General features: G+C 43.2%; 1 protein-coding gene across 8 annotated transcripts in view; it reads right to left on the bottom strand.

Moving 5' to 3' along the window:
- Positions 1-3117: 3117 nt before the first annotated feature.
- The window catches only part of WDFY3 (WD repeat and FYVE domain containing 3), a 256297-nt gene continuing 235828 nt past the window's right edge, over positions 3118-23586 (bottom strand). For all 8 annotated transcript variants that reach the window (XM_029234758.1, XM_029234756.1, XM_029234757.1 and 5 more), the window contains 12 exons: positions 23102-23193; positions 22665-22877; positions 19886-20033; positions 18018-18172; positions 16940-17098; positions 15525-15704; positions 12553-12735; positions 11308-11404; positions 8714-9037; positions 7987-8098; positions 7338-7535; positions 3118-3638 (listed from right to left, as the gene is read on the bottom strand). In XM_029234758.1, the coding sequence (XP_029090591.1) occupies positions 3515-3638; positions 7338-7535; positions 7987-8098; positions 8714-9037; positions 11308-11404; positions 12553-12735; positions 15525-15704; positions 16940-17098; positions 18018-18172; positions 19886-20033; positions 22665-22877; positions 23102-23193 (1985 nt within the window). In that variant the 3' untranslated portion in view covers positions 3118-3514. The remainder of the gene's footprint in view (positions 3639-7337; positions 7536-7986; positions 8099-8713; positions 9038-11307; positions 11405-12552; positions 12736-15524; positions 15705-16939; positions 17099-18017; positions 18173-19885; positions 20034-22664; positions 22878-23101; positions 23194-23586) is intronic.

Below are 23586 nucleotides of genomic sequence, written 5' to 3'. Positions count from 1 at the left end.
GATGCAGAAAGCCTGGTTTTTAAAGATGGATCGCACTAGAACTGGAACCAGACCCTAGCAGCCAACAACTCTGCAAGCAGAGACTTTAAGCAGGCACTTTTGAAAGATATATTCACAACTAGAAAAGAACTACACAAAGTTTTATTAGACCTCAGTTTTGTTTTGTTTGTTTTTCCTCCCCTGAAGAGCTGGCTTAAAAACTTTCCTTTTTCTTTTCTTTTTTTGTGGGGGGGGGGTGAGAAGGGGTGGTGGTAGATAGTAGGTATTTATTTGAAACGAAAAAAAAAAGTATCTGGACTATTGCATTTAATCATGTATTGTAATTGTGTTACTCTACCTTTTTGCATCAGAGACAGATATACAATGAACATTCAGTTATCACAGATTGCACACTAGATAGTAATTCTTCAGGCCTTTTACATAACCACCAAAGAACAGATATTGGATTCTGCAATATAGTACAAAAGTCCACAATCAATCCAGTCTTAGCCAGTATCTTCAATTTACTTCTGTTGCTGTACAAATAATTGGCCATTACTAGGGCTTACAAGTTAATAACAGGACAAAAAAATATACAATGCACTGACACAAAAAGTCAGCTGTGTTAATAGTCATGCAACAAGTAACCAAACTTGCTGAAATTAAAAATACTTTCTAAAAACAGTTTTAATGGCATAAATATTTTATACACAGTTCATTTACCAAAACAAAATGTATTTAAATGATACAAAGGAAAAATAAGTTTCTACCAACTTTATACATAAGAAAGTGCAAAATAACTTATCTAGAGTGTTTTGCTATCATTCAGATGGATGGCTGCTAGGGGCAGCTATTCTTCTCTTCAAAAGCATGACATTACAGTTGCACAATACACACGAATGTTAGAGGACATGGATGGATGGATGGATGGACAAACTACAAAGATCAGGCAGAAGCCCTGTGAGGTACTCTCAGAGAAAGAATATGGACCACACAAAGGTGGATGTACATGCTGAGAATATATGTTGGTAAACAAATTTACATGGAACAAAGAAGGACATTCAGAGGAACGATTAGTTTACATGAGTGTACTTGTATGTGTGAGTGATTTGTGATTTCTATATTAAAAGCAAAAAGAAAAGAAACCCACTGAACAAAACAGTTGCCCACAGCACCAGCTGCCAGAGGAAATACTATCATGAGGGTTTTGGTTTCCACCTTCTAGTTATGGAAGTTGTGTTGGAAAGTTTAAAAGTGTTCATCCCATATAACTTCATATTACATAGAGGAATAACCTTTAAGTAGCTACATACAGACATTCATATATTCAAGTCTTTAAAGAACATCTCTGCCATTGGGTTTGGGGTAAACATGGTTTGTGGACACAAGGAGGACGCCTCTTTTAAAAAGTGTAGAATAACACTGCTACAACTCATCTCTAGGGCTGGACAGGGTCAAAGCCCATGATTATGTGAGAGCACAAGTCCTGCAACTGTTGAACATCCAGCATTATTTATTAGAATTGAAGAAAGAAGGTGAGGGGGGAAGAGGAAGGTGGGGAGGAGTGAGACACAGAAAGGAAAACAGAACACAACTTTTCTTCAAGTTAAAGTATTAATGCCAATAATCCTTTTATTAACAAGTATATTTGAACTTTTAGAAATGGAAGTGTTTTAATCAATTTTGATATGTAATCATAAATAGACTGTAGGCTCAAACCTAGGTAAATAAAGGTTTAAATTTAGTGAGCATAAGGCACTAAAGCAGCCTTTATATTTTCTCTTGGAGACCTAGTTATCAGGAAGAACAAATTTGTTCTTAAGCTGGTTTCAGCCCATTAGGTACAAGATTACTATTGTACCAATGCCTATTTTTGAATGCATGTGCATATATGTGCATTTTAGTGCATAAGTGTGCCTGTCACCAGGGCCTAAAGATGAAAAATCGGGAAAGCCAAAGCCGCTGTCCTTCGTATGATAACTCCATGAGGTGTGAAGGCCTCTCCTTCCTTTCTTGGGCCATAAATGCTTCTACATTTTTCAAATCACAGGGCTTTTAGAATTGTTCATAATATTATCACTAAATATCTGAAAATGTTAAAATCTAGATTAATTGTTTCATTTGTTTTATATATATATATTTATATATGTACATAACACACATTTAAAAAAATCCCACCACCAAAGCTTTTTTTCTGTAAACTAATCTCTTAGCCCCCACCAGCTTTAGTCTCCCTGGATTTGTGTGTTCTGTATCCAACTAGAACAAATTAAATAACTAAATATTAAAATACTGTAATTATATTCATAGCAAAAACAAAAAAATAGACATTGATACAGTATAAATCTCACTGTTTTCAGGTAGATGGCATTAAATGGTAAAGGTTAATTATAAGCAGTTCTGACATGATTCAGTTTTACAACAAGGTTTATATGTTAATTCTGTACACTTTTTTCTTTTTTTAACCCTTTTTTGAAAATAAGCTATAGTAGAACATTAGTGTCACCAAAGACACATACTTCTTATGTTCTATGCAGGAGAAGTTAAAGTGGGTTACATGCAAATACGTTTCCATTAGCTGAGGCAGGGCTGTTTCCTGCACTGCGTCGATTGCCCGACCACCGCTATGTAGTGCTAAGAGGGGACGCTATGACCAAAGGGCAGTCCAAAGAGAAGTTTACAAGGGGCCTTATGACATCAGAACAACACTGAGGTGGTGCGTAGCCACGTGTGAGATGTAGCCACGTATGACATGCCCAAAGATTTCCAGGGTATCTCATGACCAGACTCTTATTCTCCCACACTGTTTCCCAAAGAAGGTCCACATGACACTGTTTTGGTTACTAGCTTAGGTTAAGTGGAGATACTGCGGGCAACTTGAAAGAAATGACATCAGGCACATGGGCTGGGTTTGAAAGGGGGGGAAAGACCACAGATAACGTCTTTGAGGATTAAAAAATAAAACATATTTATAATTAATTGGTGAGCAATGTCAGACAAACCATACGTATTTCATTGAGTTAGTGGTTTAGTTTGAAGTCTCATGTTACAGGCAGTTAAGTCCTTATTTAGAAAAAAGGCCTTTGTACCTATTTACAATATACACAGTTACTTGCAAAGAAGTCAGATTTACAACTATTTTCTAAAAGCCTTTTTTTTTTTTTTTTTTGTAGTCGTTGGTTTTCCCAAATAAGGATGAGGAGCTCTACAAAAATGAGACGCAAGAAAAGGACAGTTAATACATGAGGATTTTCTCTTGGAGACAGCTATTGTTAAGGGAGAATCGGATATTGAAATGTTGCTCCTAGGAACCACCTTGTATTCTTCTTGTGCTGTTCACCTGAATAGTGTCTGCCCCATGACTGTACTCTACACCCGTTTTTTCAATGTTCCCTTTGAATCCCACACTTCAAACACGCGGTATGAAGAGATGTGTAAACGGAGACTGTTTTGATGCCTTCCGAGCTGCGAGTTGTGACAGGGGAATAGGGAAGGGGGTCTACAGACCGTGGTCTCCAATCGGCTTGTTGAATCTTCAACAATTTCGAGGCCCATCTTCTGAACCCCTCTCATGCTGTAAATTGTAATAACAGTTCTGACAAACACGTACCGGGGATGAGATTTTCAAGCGTTTGATTTCTGACTGAAATCGGCTGCACCTAAAGGAAAGGCAAAATGAGGTAGTTATGGGTCTTCTCCATGTTTGATCACTGGGCTCAGAAACACGAATTTAAAATCTGAATGGACAGCTTGCGGTATAACGCCCAAGGCTGTACGGGGCCAGAAGAATGCCCAGAGCCATACTGGTTTGGGTCATGTGGTTTGACCAAGGACCAAAATGAGTGCTGTATTATTTGTGTCATTCTATGAAAAAAAGTAACATTAAACCAAGGCAAGCCATTTATTTGACTGCAGAGAATTTAAAAAAAAAAAAAAGATTTTTCTATAAGATGAAGCCAAGGAAGTGAACATCTATGAGGCTACTCTTCCTGTGCAGGATGGAAATGCATTCTTCCTCATGCCCTATAAACTTGGGCAGTATGCCAATGTCTTTACTTGGAGCCTGACTTTTTTCTCTTGGCAAGAGAGGACTTACCACCCATTTTAAAAGACACTTTGGTCACTATCAACTTCCTTTGGGCTTTTAAACACTTTGGTTCACTCCTCAGTCATTTCTTAAACCGGTAGTTTGGCTTTTCTGTCTGATCCAAATTTTCTCATTTTCTGTTTATCTTGACAGAATTCCCTGAAGTGGACTATACTTAGCGATGTCCGAGTCCTTCATAGAAAGCATTCCTATTCCCAGCCTAAGGCAGGGTATGACCTCGGGTGTGGCACTTCATCACTTTGACCTTGGCTCTTCATAAGACTGAAACAGAGTTTTATTTCTTCCATTAGACCAGTAAAAGTATCCAGAGAATACATGAAGTGCAAGCAGCCTAGGGGGTTTAAAGAACTGGACTTTGAGGAGACCCTCAGGAATGAAGGCTGGCAAGCTCCCTCAGCAACAGAAGGGCACAAAGATCACGGTAGAGCTACGCCCTCCTGGACAGCATTCCTTCTGTGCCTGCTCTGTCATAATCAATCACTTGTTTGGTTTGTTTTTCAAATAAAGCCTCCCTCCCACATTTGAGAGCAATAGCTAATTTAAAGAATTACCTACATTTAAACAGTACTTTAAAAATTAAACTCTATAAAGAACAGATGTGTGCCAGCATGCAAATGGAGGTGCTGACTATCAGAAATTATTAGATTGGGGACTTCCCTGGTGGCACAGTGGTTAAGACTCTGTGCTCCCAAAGCAGGGGGCCCTGGTTCAATCCCTGGTCAGGGAACTAGATCCCATATGCATGCTGCAACTAAGAGCTTGCATGCCACAACTAAGGAGCTGGTGAGCTGCAACTAAGGAGCCCACGTGCTGCAACTAAGGAGCCTGCCTGCCACAATTAAGACCTGGCGCAATCAAATAACTAACTAAATAAACATTAAAAAAAAGAGAAATTATCAGATCACTAGGCTTCACAGAGTGGGTGTCTCAAAGCACAGGACCGCAAGACAGAATCCTCTGCCAGCCTCATAGAAATTCCTATAAGAAATGGCTGGCAGCAACATTCTGCTGCTTCATCTTGAATAAGACTTCCCAGGAGAAAAGGAAGACATTAGTCTGAAAAAAATTAATAATTATAATAACACTTGTTACTGAACACCTATATCACCAGACTTTGCACCTGGTGCTTTACAAAACTCATACACGACTTCATTTAATTCTCTCAACACCTCTATTGGGCAGGTGTAATTATCCACATTTTACAGATGAAGAAACTGAAGCTCAGAGAGGTTAGTAACGTGCCTAAGATGGCACAATGGACAGCAGCCTAGGGAGCATTTGTCAGTGTAAACCCAAGGCCACCCCCTTTCCAATAAGCCAATGCCCCTCAATAACTAACTCAGAAGCAATGATATAATTTGCGTTTTCTGTGAAAGCATCTTTCTAGTAAGGCAATATAAGCATTAGAGGGTACTGCCCATGGGATCTTTTCTTTTGTTTGCCATGGAAAGGACTGTACATGCATATGTGGGACCCCAGGGTATAACAGAGAAGGCATCCAAATCAATGGTGATGGGACAGCTGACTCTTCATACTGGGGAAATATAAGTGATCCCCACCCCATGTCATACTCTCAAATAAATTCCAAATGGATTTGGACCTAAAGACCTCAACATGAAAAACAAAACTTTGAGGGCTTCCCTGGTGGCGCAGTGGTTAAGAATCTGCCTGCCAATGCGGCGGACATGGGTTCGAGCCCTGGTCCGGGAAGATCCCACATGCTGTAGGGCAACTAAGCCAGTGCGCCACAACTACTGAGCCTGTGCTCTAGCGCCCGACAGCCACAACTACTGAGCAGCCCGAGTGCCACAACTACTGAAGCCTGCGTGCCTAGAGCCGGTGCTCTGCAACAAAAGAAGCCACCGCAATTAGAAGCCCGCGAACCGCAACAAAGAGTAGCCCCAGCTTGCCACAACTACAGAAAGCCCGTGCATAGCAACGAAGACCCAATGCAGCCAAGAATAAATTAAAAAAATAATAATAAAAAATAAAAATAAATACCAGGTGCTTTGCACATATTAGCAAAAGAAAAACAAAACTTTGAAACTTTTAAAAGAAAATAAATAAGGCTATCTTTATGACCACAGGACAGGGAAAGATTTTTTAAGACCAAAAAACAGCAAAAGTCATAAAAAGCAATACATGCTACTACATCAAAATTAAAAACTTGTGTGACAGAAAAAACATACATAAAGTTAAAACACAAGCCACAGACTGGCAGAAGGTATCTGCAAGACATATGAAAGACAAAGGATTAGAGCCCAGAATACATAAAACAACTCCTCAAATAGGGGGAAAAAAATCGAAAAGCAAAAGCAAAAGGAAACTGGGCCAAGTTACCCAAGAGGAAACTCAAACTGGCAATAAGCATATGAAAAGATGTTCAACCTCAGAAGCACTGCAGGTTAAAACAACAAAGCACTACTGGCTATCAGATTGGCAAAAGTGGAAATGTTTGGCAATACCAGGTGTGAATAAGAACAGGGAGAATTTGCATATCCTGCTGGCGGTGGAGTAAACTAGCACTACTGTTCGGGAGAGTATTTTGAATAACTAGTTAAGCTCACGAGTATGTCTACCATCTTCAAGTCCGTCCTGTGGTATCTCCTCTAGGGAAACTCTAGCTTGTGTATTAAGAGGGCATTTATACGGGTGTGCATTGCAGCATTGTTTGTAGTACTGATAAAATGAAAGAAAATCCCTTAACAGTCCATCAAAAGGGAAGGAGATAAATACTGATATATTCATACAAAAAAATATGACAACAGTTAAGATGAAATTATTAGAATAGTTATTTATGTGAATAGTTATTTATGTGAATGAATTTCAAAAACAATGTTGAGTAAAAAAAAATAATAAGTTACAGACAGTATGCTATATTTATGTAAAACTGAAAACACAATAAACAATAATATAGTGTTATCTATGAACACAACGTATGCACTCAAAGTAAAAACACATGGAGAAGAGGGTGTGATGGGTGAGGGTGAAGAAAGGACCTAAAATGAATCTGTACTGTTTTATATGCAAATGTGATCAAATGTTAGCACCTTCCCAGCCTGAGTCACGGGTGGCCATGTGTTTGTGATGACTACCTCTGTATTTTCCAATGTGACAAATATTTCACAATGGCAGTAAAAAAGAACAAGGAGGAAGTGAAGGCTGGTTTAGACAGACACAGCGTATGGGCATAACGCACATCCTCAGAGCTTAACCCACAGACACTCAGGAAGCTTGTATCTCAGCTTACTTCTGGCAGAAGAGCTGACCGCAGTTCCTGCAATGGTGCCGTCTTTCCGTGAGAGAAAACCGCACGGAGCAGCCCGAACAGCTGTCCCCTCCTTCGTCCTTCACCCAGTGGTCAGCGGCGGAACGGCCCGGCTGGTCACTCACAGACCAGCTGAAAACCCGGCCTCGACTATCGCCCACGAGGATCCTACTGTGGTCCCTGCAGGAGACACGACGCAGAGTCACCGCATGGAAGGCCCTGACCCCCGGCCCCGCCATGCGGCCGGAGAGCTTCCGGTGACGCCAGTTCCCAGGGGGCGTGTGCGCTGGGGAGGGGGTCGTGCGTGCAAAGGGACGAAAATGGGACTGAGCCCGAATGTACACTTCCGTTTCAGCTCCCCTGTAATCGAACCGTGCCGTACCTTTGAAGAACACAGAAGGTGAAGTTTTCGTTTTTGTTTTACTTTTTTTTTGAAGGCAAAGCTTTTTGGTTTTTGACATTCGGAAGTGAAATCCACACACCAGCAGGTTTCTTCTTCTGATTCGTCTGTTGGAGCCACACATGATGATGCAGATGAAACCTGTGCTCCCAGAGACTGCCTGAGTGTGTGCGCCGAGGCTGAGCAAACGGCCCCGTGGGGAACAGTGGCCGGAAGAGCTTGGACACTTACTTGGAGACGCCCAGGGCAGTGATCTCGGCCGGGTGTGCGTTGTCCTTCCGGTCAAAGGCCGTGTGCATAGTCAGCTTACTCCTGAACACCAGCTGCCGTTCCCACCGGTACCCTGGGGTGGAAAAGTGCGACGTGTGACTGACAAAGTGAGGGGAGCCAGCGTTTGTTAGGTGCACCCTAACCTGCTGCCCTCAAACGTCAGGGTGCTGCAACAAACAGCTCCGGCAGCCTCTCTGTTCTTGGCAGCTGCTGCCTCAGTTAGAGGCACAGAAGTCTGGCCTGACACTGACCATGGACCAGGTCAGGCCTTCACAAAGACACACATGGAGAAGGGGAAATCCTCAGTGCAAGAAGACACAATTTCTCCGGTTGAGGACCCTGCCCCAACTCTATCATAGGCAAAGTTACCCGTGAATACAATTTTATCTATTTATCTATAATCAACAGCTTGCCCATCTTCAAAGGCTTTCATAATCTGTGAATGAACGAAGTTTTGGTCTGAGGTGTTATTCTTTAAAAAATGCCCAACGTATTGCAAACAGCATGGTAGGAGAGAATGCCCAAGGGCCTTTAAGTCTGCCTTACACAAGAAGAAACTTGAGGCCCTCTTTGTGGGGGGTCTTTGTCACAGGAATGGGGCAAGGGAGAGCTACAGCTCACTGCCTCCGTCCACCAACCCTCGCGCCACCCACAAGAGGTGAGAAACAGACACCAGGCTTCAAGTTACCGGGCTTCAATCTGCTGAAATTCCGCGCTTCAGCGGGATTGGGGTGGGGGTGATTAAGGGGAGCCTGCAGGTGAGGTCTGGTCTGGCCCTCTGAATAGTTCACAAATACGAAGCCGTCTTTCTCATCGAGGCTGAGCTGGTCGGACCAGCGCCTGGAGTCATCGGAGCCACTGTCATTACACCAGGTGGCTGTGGCTCGGCAGGAGGCCGCCCGGGGCCTGTGGCTGGTGCTGCTGGGCTGGCTGGGAGTGTCCCCGGGGTCCTGGATGATGCTCTGCTCATCTGCTTCAGAGTCGCTACTGTCCTCTTCCTGGGCTTCTGGCCCTGGGTATTGCGGTGGGAGAATTAGAGAACACACACGCATTAGAGTTAGGCCCGGCGTTGTCCTGCTGGTATTTTTCCTCTACTAGTTAAGACACAAGAGACATACTATTTTAAGCTCAATATTACAGTAAGAGAAAATAAATTGCCAGAATTTCCAGCTAGGTACAGCTATCAAAACGGTAGAATTCCGGAGTTCACAGAATGCTTCTGGCCAAAATCCTTAGCTTGGCATTCATTCTTTCACAATCTGGCCCAAACCTGCCTTTGTGGATTCTCACTACCTGCCTCACATTTCTACCACAGTTCAGCTGGATGGTGCCAACTCTGCTCTCCACGCAGCCTGGCTGCTCCTCTGTAGAGCTAATTTTGCACACTCGGGTTGGCCCTACCTAGACTCACCTTCCCAATCTCTGTGTGTTCCGATGTTACCTATCTTTGAAAGCACAGCTTAAATACTTCTTTCTCTAAAATCTTACCTGGTTCCTGCAACAGAAAGTAACTCTCTCTTCTGGACTCCTTTAACAGCTGTATGGCTCTCACATATTTAAAATTTTCACCCCAAACTATTACTTTCCGTCATTCTTTCTACAACACAGTGGTCAGTTGGAGAGAAGGGGTCCCAAGCACAGTGCCTTCCATACAGCAGTCAATATAAATGACAATATAGATGAACGAACTGTGGATGAAAGCTTTAATTTAGAGTTTTGTTCTTCCTCCTCTTTCCATTGTTACTGTGCATTTCTTCATCTCAATTCCCTTGCAATAAAGTCTACTGCAGGGAAAATTTATGGGAAATAAATATATGTAACTGGAAAAAAGGAGAGCAAGAACAAGTGAGCAAGCACCAGCCCACTACAAATATTTTTTAGCAAGACAAACACTTAATTTGGCTTATGATCATGAAAGTCTTCAAACAGCAGTCTTTGAAGCAGCTTTGATTTCCAGAGAACCATTAGCTTATCTTCCCTTTCACCCAGGCCACTGTCCTCAAGTCCCACCACTTCGACACCGTCCCAAGTCATTCCTTCCTGTGGGCTGCTCTCCCCTCTGCCGCTTCTGCCAAACTTCGTCCACAGTGTGCAACATAAGGAAGACGAAGACATACAAATGTCTCTCCTCCCCAAATCCAACCCCTTCTTCTATCTCTCTTATTCATCTTTCGCTGTTATCTACTTAACACGCTTTGTTAAAAGGAAGGGAAGGGACCCACTTCTCACTGGACCACACAATCCAATGTCTGACACACAATAACTATTAACCCCCAAATACTAACTGAATTGAACTGAATTTTTAGGTCCCCAAATGCCCAGATGACTTTCTCAGTGGAGCTACATTTGACTATGGAAATTTACATGCATTAAAGTAATACAAGCTTTAAAATGTTCTGTCCACCGGTTCTGGCAAAGAAAGTAAAGACTACTTTCAGCTTACAAGGGCAGGGGATTTGTGTCTCTCTGATAATGAGCCTTTTTCCTTAACAACTCCCTCACATCGTCAAATTCACGCTGAATTCTCAGTGTATAAAAATTAACCATGAAGAGACGATTTAGAGGTTGAACTTAAAAAAAAACAACCCTGTTCCTTTCTATGAAGTGTCTTACACCAACTGTTCTAAATTGATGAGGGGTAACTTCTCTGGAATTCAGTAACCCAAAGCACATCTTAGCCTGATTCTCTGGCATTATTTCCAAACATTCTGCATAAATATAATCTATCTTTATATTTCACTGGAAAATTTTAAAGTGCTTCACAAATAACAGATAGCAGAATACAGATCACCAAGCTTCTGTTTGATGAATGTTCTTCTTGAGCAGGTCCAGGGCGTGGACCCTGGTCTGCCTCTGTGAATAGTTTACAAACACGATACTGCCCTGTCACTCATAGGGAGCTGTTCAAGTGAAGGGTGAGACAGATGTGGGACTGAGGCATGGCCCTCTGACCCATCCAATACTGCGCCCTCTGGATCTGCTTTGTATTTTTCAGAACTGAAAGCCCAAGCCTCTGGTATTCCAGGAAGCTTGTAACTGTATTTATTATGGGATGTGGAAGCCGACCACAAAGACACTACCACAAGGGTTGCTGCCTGGTGAACCACACAGAACTTTGCATGCCTGCTCAGCTGCTTACACACTAGGCAGTGATCCTGCTTCTGACAGCAACGCCCAGCCTCAGGCTCTTGCTTATCTTGGTTAATGTAAGTTTACGCATAATGACTTAAAAAAAAAGAAACATGAAAACTATTGAAAAACTTTTTAGAAAGTATTAAATACCTATTTGTGCTTCTGGACAGTCTTCCTGCATTTCTAGGACTTCAACAGTCTCAGGAGCTGGTGTTTCAGGAACTTGCAAAAATTCCATTCTCCAAAACTAAATTTAAGTAAGTATGGAAATGAAAAACAGTTGAACTGATTACAGAAACAATTTACCAGTTACTGGATGAAGATTGGTTTGCAGGGTTAAACAGATAACTTAATTCCTATTATTGTGTATAGTTAATTTCCCTGTATCTTGAAAAATGTGGCAGGGACTGCTTACAAATAAACAGTTCTCCCCAAACCATGTTCCATGAGATATGAGTGGGTGTTTCATGGTCGATAGAAAAGGACTGGGGTCAAAGAGATTTCAAAAACATAGTTCAACTAAGTACACGTCTTTGGTTCTGACAAAGAACCTTGCATATACTAACATATACTCTAGATCTCCAAGAAGGCATACAGGAAGCAGGATCCCCAGACATATTTGGCTACGGAGCTCTTCACGATGCCCCACAGATGGGGTAATGTGGAATGCTGCTCTGCAGACTTTAGGGTGTGCCTGCTGAGGTGCAGGGTGTGGCGTGGGATTGGCCGATGGCCTCATCGTTGATCAGCATGTGACTGTGATTACAAGGGCAGCAGCCAGCTGCTCTCTGCTTTTATAGAGTGCAATTAATGAAGAAAGACACAAAGAAAAATCTCCCGAGAGAAAAACCCAAATATTAGAACAGACTACAAAGGTAAATACTCTGTGGATTTCATTTTTGGTAGAGGCCCAAGGCATGAAAACTAAGAAAAGGATAAAGTATCTAGGATTCAGGTGAAATCATACAGGATCCTAGACAGGGAATGAATGGATGACCTGAGGCCCCTGGAAGCATTTTCTAGCTCAGTGATTCTCTGTAGAGGAGACACAGTCCCCGTTTTCCCTAAGAAGTCGTTTGACAAGCTAAAAAGCCAATACTTATGCAAGTGACATTTTTAGCAATCCCGAGGTGACATGGAAATCGTGTTTAAGTGATCTGCTTGTGTCAAGCTGTCAGCGGCACTAATAGATCTACTTAATGGGAAGAAAAGAAGCTGAGTCACTGATGTTCTCCGCGTCTGATAACCCAATGGACAATGTTTCTTTGCATCTGAGTGAGAGTTTGCTGAACAATACGACAACCTCCAGGTGTCCTTCAACTGTGGACAGCTTCAGAAGTTTCAGGTGAACCACGGCAGCAAATACTCTAATGCGTTTCCTCACGGCCGACTTACCCGGACCACACCGTCTGAGTGTCCTGTGACTATGACATTCTGTGTGTCCCACTCGTTCATCTCCGACACGCAGCAGCAGATGATCTGCTGGCTCCTGCCTGTGAATGTGTTCACACTCACGACAGGGTTCCCATTGATGCTCCACACATGGATGTACGTGCCAGCGCAGGACACAATGTCCCCCTGAGAAGGTGAAGAGAAACTTCACTCACTCCAGATTACATTCTAATTTCAGAAGCAAACTGAATCCTTGGCTTCGCTCTTTGGAACCCTCTCAGTCCTCTGACTAGTGACTGGGGAATTTCTGAGGTAGCCTGGAATCCAGTGCTTGCTGACTTAAAAAACAGAGGCCTCCTTAAGAATCTGAGGTTGCATGGAGGCTGCGGCCGAGGTGATCTCGCGTGGAGACGGGGCAGGAGCCCTTCCACACTCCCAGCCTATGCCCTGACGCAGTGCTGAGCCCCGCTTCATTCCAAGTCAAAGCTATCTGTAATCTGAGGGGTGATGAACTGCTCTTTTTCCTCCCGGTATTTACAAAATCTATTTATACCTTCCACTGAGAGGTAGGAATCCACTTAGTTTTATCAAATGAGCCAAATCACCAAAACCATAGGGTAGAAGAGAAATCTGTCAGTCCATGTACAGCTGTAACTCTCTCCAATAAGTGCAAAGATGAAATCCTGGTAACACTGTAACACCCTATTAAAAAATTTGTTGTTCACAATAAGAGTGGGGGAATGAGGAAAAAAAGAAGAAAACTAGTATATAGGTCATTTCCTGGCAAACTGAATAAACCCTAAGAACTCTCTCAGCTGATAGCTCAGGTTTTCATGAGTTCTAAAGATGGGAAAAAACTAACCTTTTCCTTCAAATTCTACCAGGTTGGGGGGAATACAACCTGGTGAGAATACAATCCACTACTGTTAAAGGAAATAAGACACTTCCTGAAGCATCTACTCTGTGTCAGTTAGTGTGGTGGACCCTTTAGACATCCCAAAACTTATTCACCATCTCATGCGGCCTTCCTTACCCCTGAGACAGCCTGACTGGCCTGATGCTAGGTAGTGACTTCAGAAATGATTTGGTGAGTTTCAGTACATGTAGTAGGCACATGAGAACCTACAGAAATTGGCAGATGGTCATCAAAAGCAGAGGAAAGTTAGACACTGAACAGCAGTGCTAACACAAGAAAGAAGGTAAAGGGGAGGCAGGGGTGGCATGATAAGGCGGCCTGGGGCTTTTCCAAACCACTGTCTATGCTGGTCTTGCTACTGTTTTCTCCCCCCGCCCCCACCCCACCCCCCTCCTCCCTCTGCCCTTAGTCTACCAAGGTGGCAAGAAGCAAACCAAAACCCAAACAAAAATAATACTTAGCAAAGCACTGCTGTGTCTACCTCTGTATCAGCCCTGAACCACCTCTGACAATGCGTGTCAGCATCTGAATTTTAATTAATGGCCTCAGTCTCTGCAGGAGACAGGAGAGAGCCACTCCACGGTGCACTATGCAAGACCATCTGCAATTACTCCAGGGTGCCTCCATTAGAGCAAACCCTGTGCTTATGAGGGCTGAGAGTAAGAAGAAGAATCAAGGGCAGCTGCAATGTAGCTTACGCCCAAAGTGTAGAATGAAGTAAAGTAGGCTTGACAATGGCTGAAAAAACGTAACAAACAGAAATCTTTTCATGAGTTATGAAGAGATTACAAAAGCATCTTAAAAGGGAAAAATCAAACACATCCATAGTGTCCGCAGCAACTACTGCAATCCAATGGGTGTATGCTGGCTCAAATAACAACTAACGATAAATAAAATTGTCAGCATTTGAGTTAAGAACAACCCCAAAACAGAGTGCTTGAAATAGTACAATTAAGCATTTGACTCAGAGCAACACAGCGGGGATCACAGTGGTTCCGTTGCACTGACATTTCCATAAACCTCTTACGTGCACTCGTAGGACCAACCCAAGGTGCTGTTCTAAAGACATTTTTAAGCCTTTCAAATATACCAGAAGCAAATTTCACTCTTTTTCCCCACACACTCCCACTCATTCCCAACTCTGATTACTCTTATTATTATGAGACATTCCAAGTGCCATTAACTAGAACTGAGTTAACTTCCCTTTTCCTTTGAGTGACTACAAGGTATCTGACTAAAAGCATAGTACTTAGCATCTTCTGGTAGAAATTAAAGATGTAGCCTCCCTCAAAAGGAAAGCTGCCTGTGGGTGATGATACTACATGGCTAGAACTACTCTGCGTCATGTAGGATGATCCCAGGCAGGGCTAAGGGGAAGAGTTGGAATGGATATTTAGAGCTAAGAAGTGATGAGGCTGTGCGGGAGCTGGTTGATTTGCAAGACTGATCTGCCTATGTGATCATCTGTCCCTTGGACACAGAGACCTCAGTCTCTCAAAACCTACCGTTAGCATCCCCTGTTTACCAATACGACTTGCAATGACTATCCTCCCCTCCCTGCTCAGTCTGCATGGGGGGTTTCTACACCAGTGCATTTATTTTCTTCTGATTCACTGTATTTTTGAAAAAAGATAATTTCTTTGATAACTTTGGAATCTGTTTAGAAAACAGTTTTACAAGAATTTTTCTCTTGTTTGGGTACCCAAATGTTACTCTTTTCACTTTATATAATAATTACTTTGAGTATACTTCATAAAACTTCAACAATTTTGACAAATCCCACAAATTCCTCACCTTAAAAAAAAGCGTATTCTAGAATGTTTAATCTTGTAATAAATCTTGCTCTTTAAAGTATGCTGCAGTGACTGGATTTGAAGACAAAATTGCTCTCTGGGGTACAAACTTTAATATCCATTCACTTTTGCAAACAACATCTAAAACAAGTGGCTTTTATAAAATGCATGCCTATCAACTTAGAAAACAGAGTCATTTTTTATTTATGTAGGCCAGAGCTATTTGTCTTCCTACATATAAACCAAGTGGCCAATTTACTACTTACTGTTAATTCATTGATACAGAGAGCAGAAACGGGAGCCCGATGGCCTCGGAGCTGGGTTAGGAACGACAGTTTGTTCAGATCCCAAATGATGCAGGTTCGGTCACGGGACCCGCTGACGATGATGTGATAGGCTAATGATGCGGTGGCACAGGTGACAGTATCAGTGTGGCCAAGTAAGGCCTAAAAGGAGAACAGACAAAACCAGGCTGACCACAGTGGCAGTGCTCCTCATGGGACTCCAGGAGAGCCGGATGCGCTGGGAGCTGACAGGTGCACGTACTGGGAGGGGGTGCCTTGCATAGCAGTATCTGGAAGGTCTTCATTCTCTTCTTGCCACTGTCCCTGCCTCATCCCACCAGGGGAAAGGGAGAAGTCTGGAGGACTCTGGAGGCTCTAATCTCCATTTTTATATTACTTCTCTCCTGGACTCGGGCCAGTACCTTAGAAGGAAAGGAGAATGGCAACTGCAACCCAGCTGGGGTTTCTTCATACCTTTTACACATGGAGATGTATTGATTATGGCCCTCAAATTCAGAATTTAAACTCAGAATCTATTCTTTTGTGCCATCAACTCCTCTAAGTCCATTCTAAGGAACTACAATTGGATGGATTTTTAAAAATCCTAGTGCATGGGTGTAGTACGTGGTCCCAGAAAGATACAGGAAAATGCAGTCCTGATGTGTCTGTTGAGCGTCTGTTACTGAACTGGAGACACCTGGACATCTCCTGTGCCTGAGAGGGACCCCTTCTTCAAACTAGAATAAAAACTTCTCTTTTGCTGGAATATGAAGAGAAACAGGATCCAGGGAAATGGCAACGTGGGAAAATAAACATTTTGAAGGAAAAGATTCAGATTACTGTTACGAATTCCTGAGCATTTACTATTTACTTAATGAGCTGGCTTAAAATTTTGGTGATGCAGACACCCTTACTGTATACTTAGAAAACGCCAGAAGGCTGTTTTAAGTAAGAAGTACTTTCTACTGAGGGGTTACAGGCGCACTAGCTTCGAAGTCCATTTTCTAAACTGAAAACACTGGAAGCAGGAGCGTTTGGATCAGCAAACTGCACTGTCAGCCTTTTACCTGTTCACGTCGAGACCATGTCTCTTATGGGCTCCCCCCCCCCTTTTTTTTTAAATCTTTTTTTGCAGGCTCAGTGGTCATGGCTCACGGGCCCAGCCTCTCCACGGCATGCGGGATCCTCCCGGACCAGGGCACGAACCTGTGTCCCCTGCATCGGCAGGCAGACTCAACTACTGCACCACCAGGGAAGCCCCATTTCCTTTTTTTAAGACCCACTTCTAGCAAAAGAACATACATTGTTTGCTTTTGTCCATTTATGTCTAAATCACCTTGGAATTAACGACAGTTTTCAGTTTCTCTAGAGTGTGGGCAGCTGGGATGGACTGTTACCTGTTTGAGAGTGAGGGTCTTAGCCTTTTCTTTTGAGGCACCCATCTCCCACACACACACGACCGTGCTTGTTCCACCTGTGATGACCAGCTTGGGGTTGGGGCAGATTGCACAGAGAATCTGGGCCCACTCTGACAAACATTCATAAACTGTCACTACCTGTGAAATACAACAGATGTGAGACACGCATGCCATGAAGCACTACAAACTCCTGGGACACAGCGAGCATACCAAGCGAAGGAGAACCTCTATGTAGGCCCCCCCAGGCAAATAGCTGCGCATGTGCTGGGCTGGCTTCAGCTTAGCAACACTTTACTGAAACTCTACTCTGAACTCCCCCCTACAGCCTCCCAACTATAGTTGCTGTTAAAAACCATAATAAGAACTTTGCTCATAATGGGGGTCTCCAGTTTCTCCAGTCTGGGAAAATGACGTTCAGATTGTGTGATGCTCTGTGAGATGCAGGGGGTGATCTGGTGAAAGGATGCGTCTGCTGGAGCCAGATAGAATGTAAAAGGAAAGCATGAGTGCTGCTGTTCATGAGAGCGTGAACTGTTACTGACTTGCACAGACTATGCCCCTCGTGCGTTCAGGAGAGGACTGTCAAGGGCAAACAGAGGGCATCAAAGGATCACTACATGCTGCCTCTCCAAGAGATGCTTATGGGACTCAAAACAGTAGCTGCTGCTTCTTGGGGGAAGGGGGGCAGGTATTCTGCCAGCCATTTAAGAGTAGTGAAATGATTAGAGGGCCGGATGGTGACTCAAAAGGAAGCTCTTCTGGTTGGCAGAAATATTAAATATCTGGTTGGCTAGGACCTCCTGGAAGAATTCTTTGAGTGGGGGGAAATTGCTAGCCCCTAGTACACAACCTTCCAAGAGAGGCTTTTCTGCAGGAAACATGACTTGTCCACTAGCTCCTTTATCCTGATCTGATGCAGGGAAGCTCTCCTTTCCTCTGGGCTGTGGAGGAACAGCTGAGAAGCCCTTGGCCTGAGCTCTCCCCAGCCCCATTCAAGCAGGATATCCAGACCACGGAAGAGCAACATTAAATGAGCGAGCCAAGTAACAATGCAAACCTTGTCTGACTCATAGGTTCCCAGCCTGCAGCTGAGGTCTGCGTAGCCCCATGCAAAAGTTTTGTTCCAGGTTGGTGGGATGAGAACCTTATTCTGTTCTACTGCAAGAATGCCTTTGTCTGTGCAGACGATTTGTCCCACAGGCTCTTTAAGTTCTATAAAAAACAATCAACACATTAGAACAAGGACAGGGAAAACTAACTTCATTATCCCATAGGGGATGGTAAAGGGATCTCAAATATTCATACAAATGAAGCATCTTGACACCTACATTAATAAAAAAATGACCTTAGAAGTAAGTAGGGCTTGGCTTTTGAGTCTTCTGCAGACCTGCTGGGCGGACATCGACCCTGACTGGTGTCTCCAGCCTGCCTGTTTCTGGACACTTGCTTGGGTTTGGTTCCCAGCCATCAGGCCCGGCTTCTTGATCTTCAGGACTGCCAGAGTGATGTGGGATGCTCCCCAGAATGCTGTACAGACCGTCAATCAACCTAGGCCTTCAGGACCTCCCAGCCTGAGGCTTCTTGAAGGAAGGCTGTGACGTTCCCCGAGAAGCCCGACTCTGCCCGAGGACTCTGCCGACTGACCACACCAGTGTTCCACAACCATCTCTGGGCAGTGGCTAGAGCTGGCATGGGGCAGAGTCTCTGGAATGAGACAAATGGCAGAGAGCTGGTAGCCAATCCAATTAACCAGACTTTGATGCTCCAAGTTTTGGATTTAAGTGACAACTTCAAGACTCTGTAAGCCAGTTTTTCATTCTAAGTGAAACGGAGCAGAACCCTGTGGTCCTTGCCCCCCATGTCCTCTGCCTGCCTTTTGTCTGTGGAAAAACTTTAGCCAAAGAATAAGTTTAATCAGAGAAGTGAGAAAATACAGAAGCAAAGGAAAACAGTCAAAGGAAACCAAATAATAATAGTCTAGTCATTAAGCATAGTCAAGGACCTTTGGTTCCTCCTCAAGGGCTCTAGATAATGTTCTGAGCCGTGTCCTGTGAGCTGTCTTGTAGATACTGAAACCCACACCCGGTGGAAGAAGTTAACTACACGATGACCAGACTGTAGCCATGATGTAAGCTGCCAAAATTCTGAGAACTGGCCCCAAGGAAATGGGAACAAACCAACCTTGGAACTGAACTGATTAACTGTACTTAAAACAATCAAGATGATGCTGGTCAGACCACTGCACAAGCAATTTCAAGATGACTGTCAGAGCTGATTGTGCTGTTTCTGCATGTAGCCCCCTCCCTCCATCTACAAAAGCTCTTGCCCACTGGTTGTCAGTGCCGGGGTTGGGGGGTTGCCTTTGGACAGGAGTCCCCCCCGGGTCCGCACAGTTGCTGGCATCCAAAATAAAGTAAACTTCCCTTTCCACCAACCTTGCCTCTTTATTGGCTTTTGAGAGGTGAGCAGCTGGACCCCACTTTTGGTTACACAAGGGAAAAAAAATCTACTTGGAAAAGTAATTTAAGATAACTTAAGATAACATTAGATAAAAGACAGAGGCTTTTAGTTGGCATATTAAAAGCGCTGTCTTCTTACTGCTCTAAATTGGTGGAACGTGTGTAAATGAAGATGACAGAAGTTTTTCTACATGTAGAATATAAAGTTGAACTATAAGGTTTGGTATATTAGAGTTTTCACTATCCTACCAGAGAGGAGAAACTTGTTGGGTTCTTTTTGATGCAAAATCCAATAGGCCCAAAGAAGAAAACAGAAAAGGAAAAGGAGAATCTAACAAGTATTTGGTGATTTACCACTTATTACAAATTATGCTATTGTTGAGAAGCAAATTTATTATTCCTAAACTAGGATTATTAAATATTCCCACAGAATCATGAATCAAAAGCTTATTTCCTGCCATTTTACCTTTTACAGGTGTTAGAGAAGGCCTCAAGTTGTCTAGATGATGAAAAAAGATCTTGTCACTGGTAGATCCTGGTGGGACCAAGATCCCTGCATTGTCTCCGTTGAGTCGACTCCTGACTCGCTTCGGTGGATGAGGTTTTTTAAATAACTGGTATGAGAGATAATGACACATTTTATACCGAAGCTAACATTTATTAAGCCCTTTTATATGCCAGGTATTTTGTTGTTATTTCACTTAAGCTTCACAACAACCATTAGGTATCACATTATCACATTTGACACTTGAGGAAAGAAATTTAAAAAGGCTCAGAAGGTTGCCAGAGACCTCATGCCGCAGTCAGTGGGGACAGGACTCCTACACAAAACCTTGGGTTACCAGCATGCTCTACGCTACACTGAGCTCATAAGAATTTTTCAAAAGGAAATTAATCTCCTCAAATGATAGTAGGTTGACAACTATTTTCCAGCAATGTTTAAAAATTAACCGATTTCTTAGAACGCGATACCATTCTGTGCCACTGAGGGCAGGCAGCCATTCTCTCTAACTGGGTTACTTCTGGCTCCAACATGGGCTTTCTGTATGTGACATCATTTCTGTATCGTTTAGGTGCTACTAATTTGCTGACAGTGTGAGCATTGTTGTCTTCTTTTTACTTTGCAATGTTGTAAAGGAAAAAAAGAAAAGAAGATCTTTGGCATTTCTGTTCAGTATTTCTAAAGAACTGAAAACTCTTAATATACATTTAAGATGACTGTTCTTAAAATACCATAGATCGGGCTTCCCTGGTGGCGCAGTGGTTTAGAGTCCGCCTGCCGACGCACGGGACAGGGGTTCGTGCCCCGGTCTGGAAAGATCCCACATGCTGCGGAGCGGCTAGGCCCATGACCCATGGCTGCTGGGCCTGCGTGCCTGGAGCCTGTGCTCTGCGATGGGAGAGGCCGCAGCAGTGAGAGGCCCGCGTACCGCCAAAAAAAAAAAAAGAAAAAAAGAAAAGAAAAAAAAATACCATAGATCATCAAAATAGGCAGACTCTTTTTTGATGGACAACTGATATTTGAAGAAGTTATCTGTAAAACCTTAGATGAAATGAGATTTAAGATGACTACAACACCATCACACTCTGTGAATTTGACATCCTGGATTTCCAGGAGAAGTAATAGAAAAAAATGCTTTGTACAGAGAAAGATATACATTTTAGGCTCCCAAAACTTTAAACATATAATTCCCATTTTATCTACATACAGGGCTTAGGATCAGGGTTCTGCTATTTCTCATAAATGTTAATAATGAGATAAGACTCTGAAGTTCTATGAAAAGACTCACATATTTAAAGCATGTTCATGAAAGAACATTTAACAAAGAACTTTACAAGGACCTGAGGACAGAGCAGGCCAGGCTAGCGTATATAAGCGTATATCAATATGGTGATCACAAAGCTTAGCTGTTTCTAGGATGGTTACACTTGGAAGTACTCTCTATTAGTTCCTGCAATGTCCTACAAATATGTTAGTATCCAAACTCTTCTATCTCCCAGACTATTTGCCTCTTAAACTCAAAAGTGGAACAAAAATCCTGCAACAGGGCATGTGTCTAGATTTTTTTGTTCAGAGTATTTGTTTCCCAGAAGGTATGAAACACAGTTCCTGCACTTGTAACCCTCAAAAAATGGCTAAGGTTCTTCTGCTATGATTAGAGTTTATCAACAAGCATTTCACTTTAAAAGTAAACATGGTTCCTGCATTGGGGAATCAGATTACACTGTAAGTGGTGCAGTTACAGGGTGTCCAGCTGTCTATCACGGCTTTTCCACGAACAAAGACTTGCCATTGTTCTGTGTTCCCAACTGTCAACCCCGGAAACCTCAAAGTTGGTTAACCTAAGAAAAGGGATTCCAGGAGAGATGTCTGAAGCAGGAACAAAGAAGGGTAGCCAGGGCCAAAATGCAGAGGCCAGGGCACTAGGGAAAAGGTGGTGGTCTGAACGGGCGGCAGAGCTAGCCTTCTCCACTGTGCTGCAGTTTCTTCTGGTGCACCCTGCCCTCATGGTGTGCCTGAGACAATGAGGATGGAGGAACGGACGAACTCCCTTAACAGAGGTTCGCTCATTGCCCAAGGTGAGAGATCTACAGCATCTGGGTGCTGAGAGGGTCTGGGTCTTCCTCGCCAGGTTCCAGATAGTGGTTGGAGCAGCTGGTGCAGGGCCGGGCCTAGGCGTTACCATGGTGTGCACTCTCACACCCCAGCACCTGTCAGACCTACACCAATAATCAAATCCAAACCGCTCCTGTCTGTTCCCTGAACCACTGTGAGAGCTTCCTCCTCCTCATTTGGCTCCCCTACAGCATGTGCATGTGTAAGATTGTGACCAGAGGGATCTCTAAAGTCTAAATTCGACTTTATATGACAATGCTTAAAGTCAGCATTGGTTTTTTACTGGCCGTGGGATGAAACCCCATCTCTGTGTATCCTGTGGCCTCCAAGGCCACATCTGCTTCCCTGACCATGCTCTTCCCGTCTTCCTGCCAGGAATTGTGTAAGCACTAGCCTGCGAGGAAAACTGCTCTTTGACCAGCAAAGTTTCTGTTTATCTGGACTGTAAAAGGGAGGAGAAAGTAATAATCTAGGGACCTACTGAAACTATTGGGTGATATTTATGGTTCTTAATTAAAAACTCTGTCTAAACTTAATTATTATATGGTCATCTACCATCTATAGAAATATTACAGAGCTTAAAAAAATGTAACAGAAAATATCAGTGATAAGGAAAAAACATCCATACCTGTTTAGGGATCTGACCAAAGTTATTAATGAACCCTATGGTGGCTGTCTCCTTTAGTGGGTCATTTATGTTGTAGATATCCACTTGACCCTCATAAAAAAGATGATGGAAGACATTTACAGCTTCTACTGCAGCAGGACCTTGCTGTTTATAGCCGAAGATTAAGTCAATCCACTCATGCAGATGGGCACTCACATAGTCACATTCCAAAGCCTGTAATTTCAAAACACAGGTTCAGTCGCTGGCTGGCTTTTATTACTTCCTTAGAAAGTAAAAGAATTCACCAGTGGTCTATAGGAACCAGAATAACTAAAATTCATACGAACAACATTAGTAACTTAAACACATGGGGAATACATTGCTCAAGGTCCTCTCTTTGTACTGTGGTCAGTGACCCAGTGAGATCTCAGTTCAACTGTAGAGCGTACTGCCATTACCTCACGGTGCACTCGGATGAATTCTCGTGGGTCCCCTTTTGCCCAGGGTGGAAGGATAACATCTCCAAGCTTGGTGCCATTTTGTTTACAACCTGTGTAATTGGATACATTAAAAAGAAAATAAAAGAATGAGAAAAATAGTAAAGTAACAGAAATAGTGGGTTAGTTTCATTACCAGGACTATAAAATTTTACCACAGAAAGGACCCTCAGAGATATCTACTCTGGTATTTCCCCAGAGCACTGTGCCACCAGGGAAGCCCAAAATCAACCATTTTAAAGTGAACAATTCAGTGGCATTTCGTACGTTCACAATATTGTGCAACTACCATTTCTATCTAGTCCTAAAACATTTTCATCACATCAAAAAGAAATCTTAGGGCTTCCCTGGTGGCGCATTGGTTGAGGGTCCGCCTGCCGATGCAGGGGACAGGGGTTTGTGCCCCGGTCCGGGAAGATCCCACATGCCGCGGAGCAGCTGGGCCC

Source organism: Monodon monoceros, unplaced genomic scaffold (assembly GCF_005190385.1).
Source record: "Monodon monoceros isolate NGI ecotype Baffin Bay Population unplaced genomic scaffold, NGI_Narwhal_1 Super_Scaffold_20, whole genome shotgun sequence".
In the NCBI taxonomy this organism is placed as follows: domain Eukaryota; kingdom Metazoa; phylum Chordata; class Mammalia; order Artiodactyla; family Monodontidae; genus Monodon; species Monodon monoceros.
The sequence above is the reverse complement of the archived record's forward strand: the minus strand, read 5'-3'. Positions and strand labels throughout refer to the sequence as shown.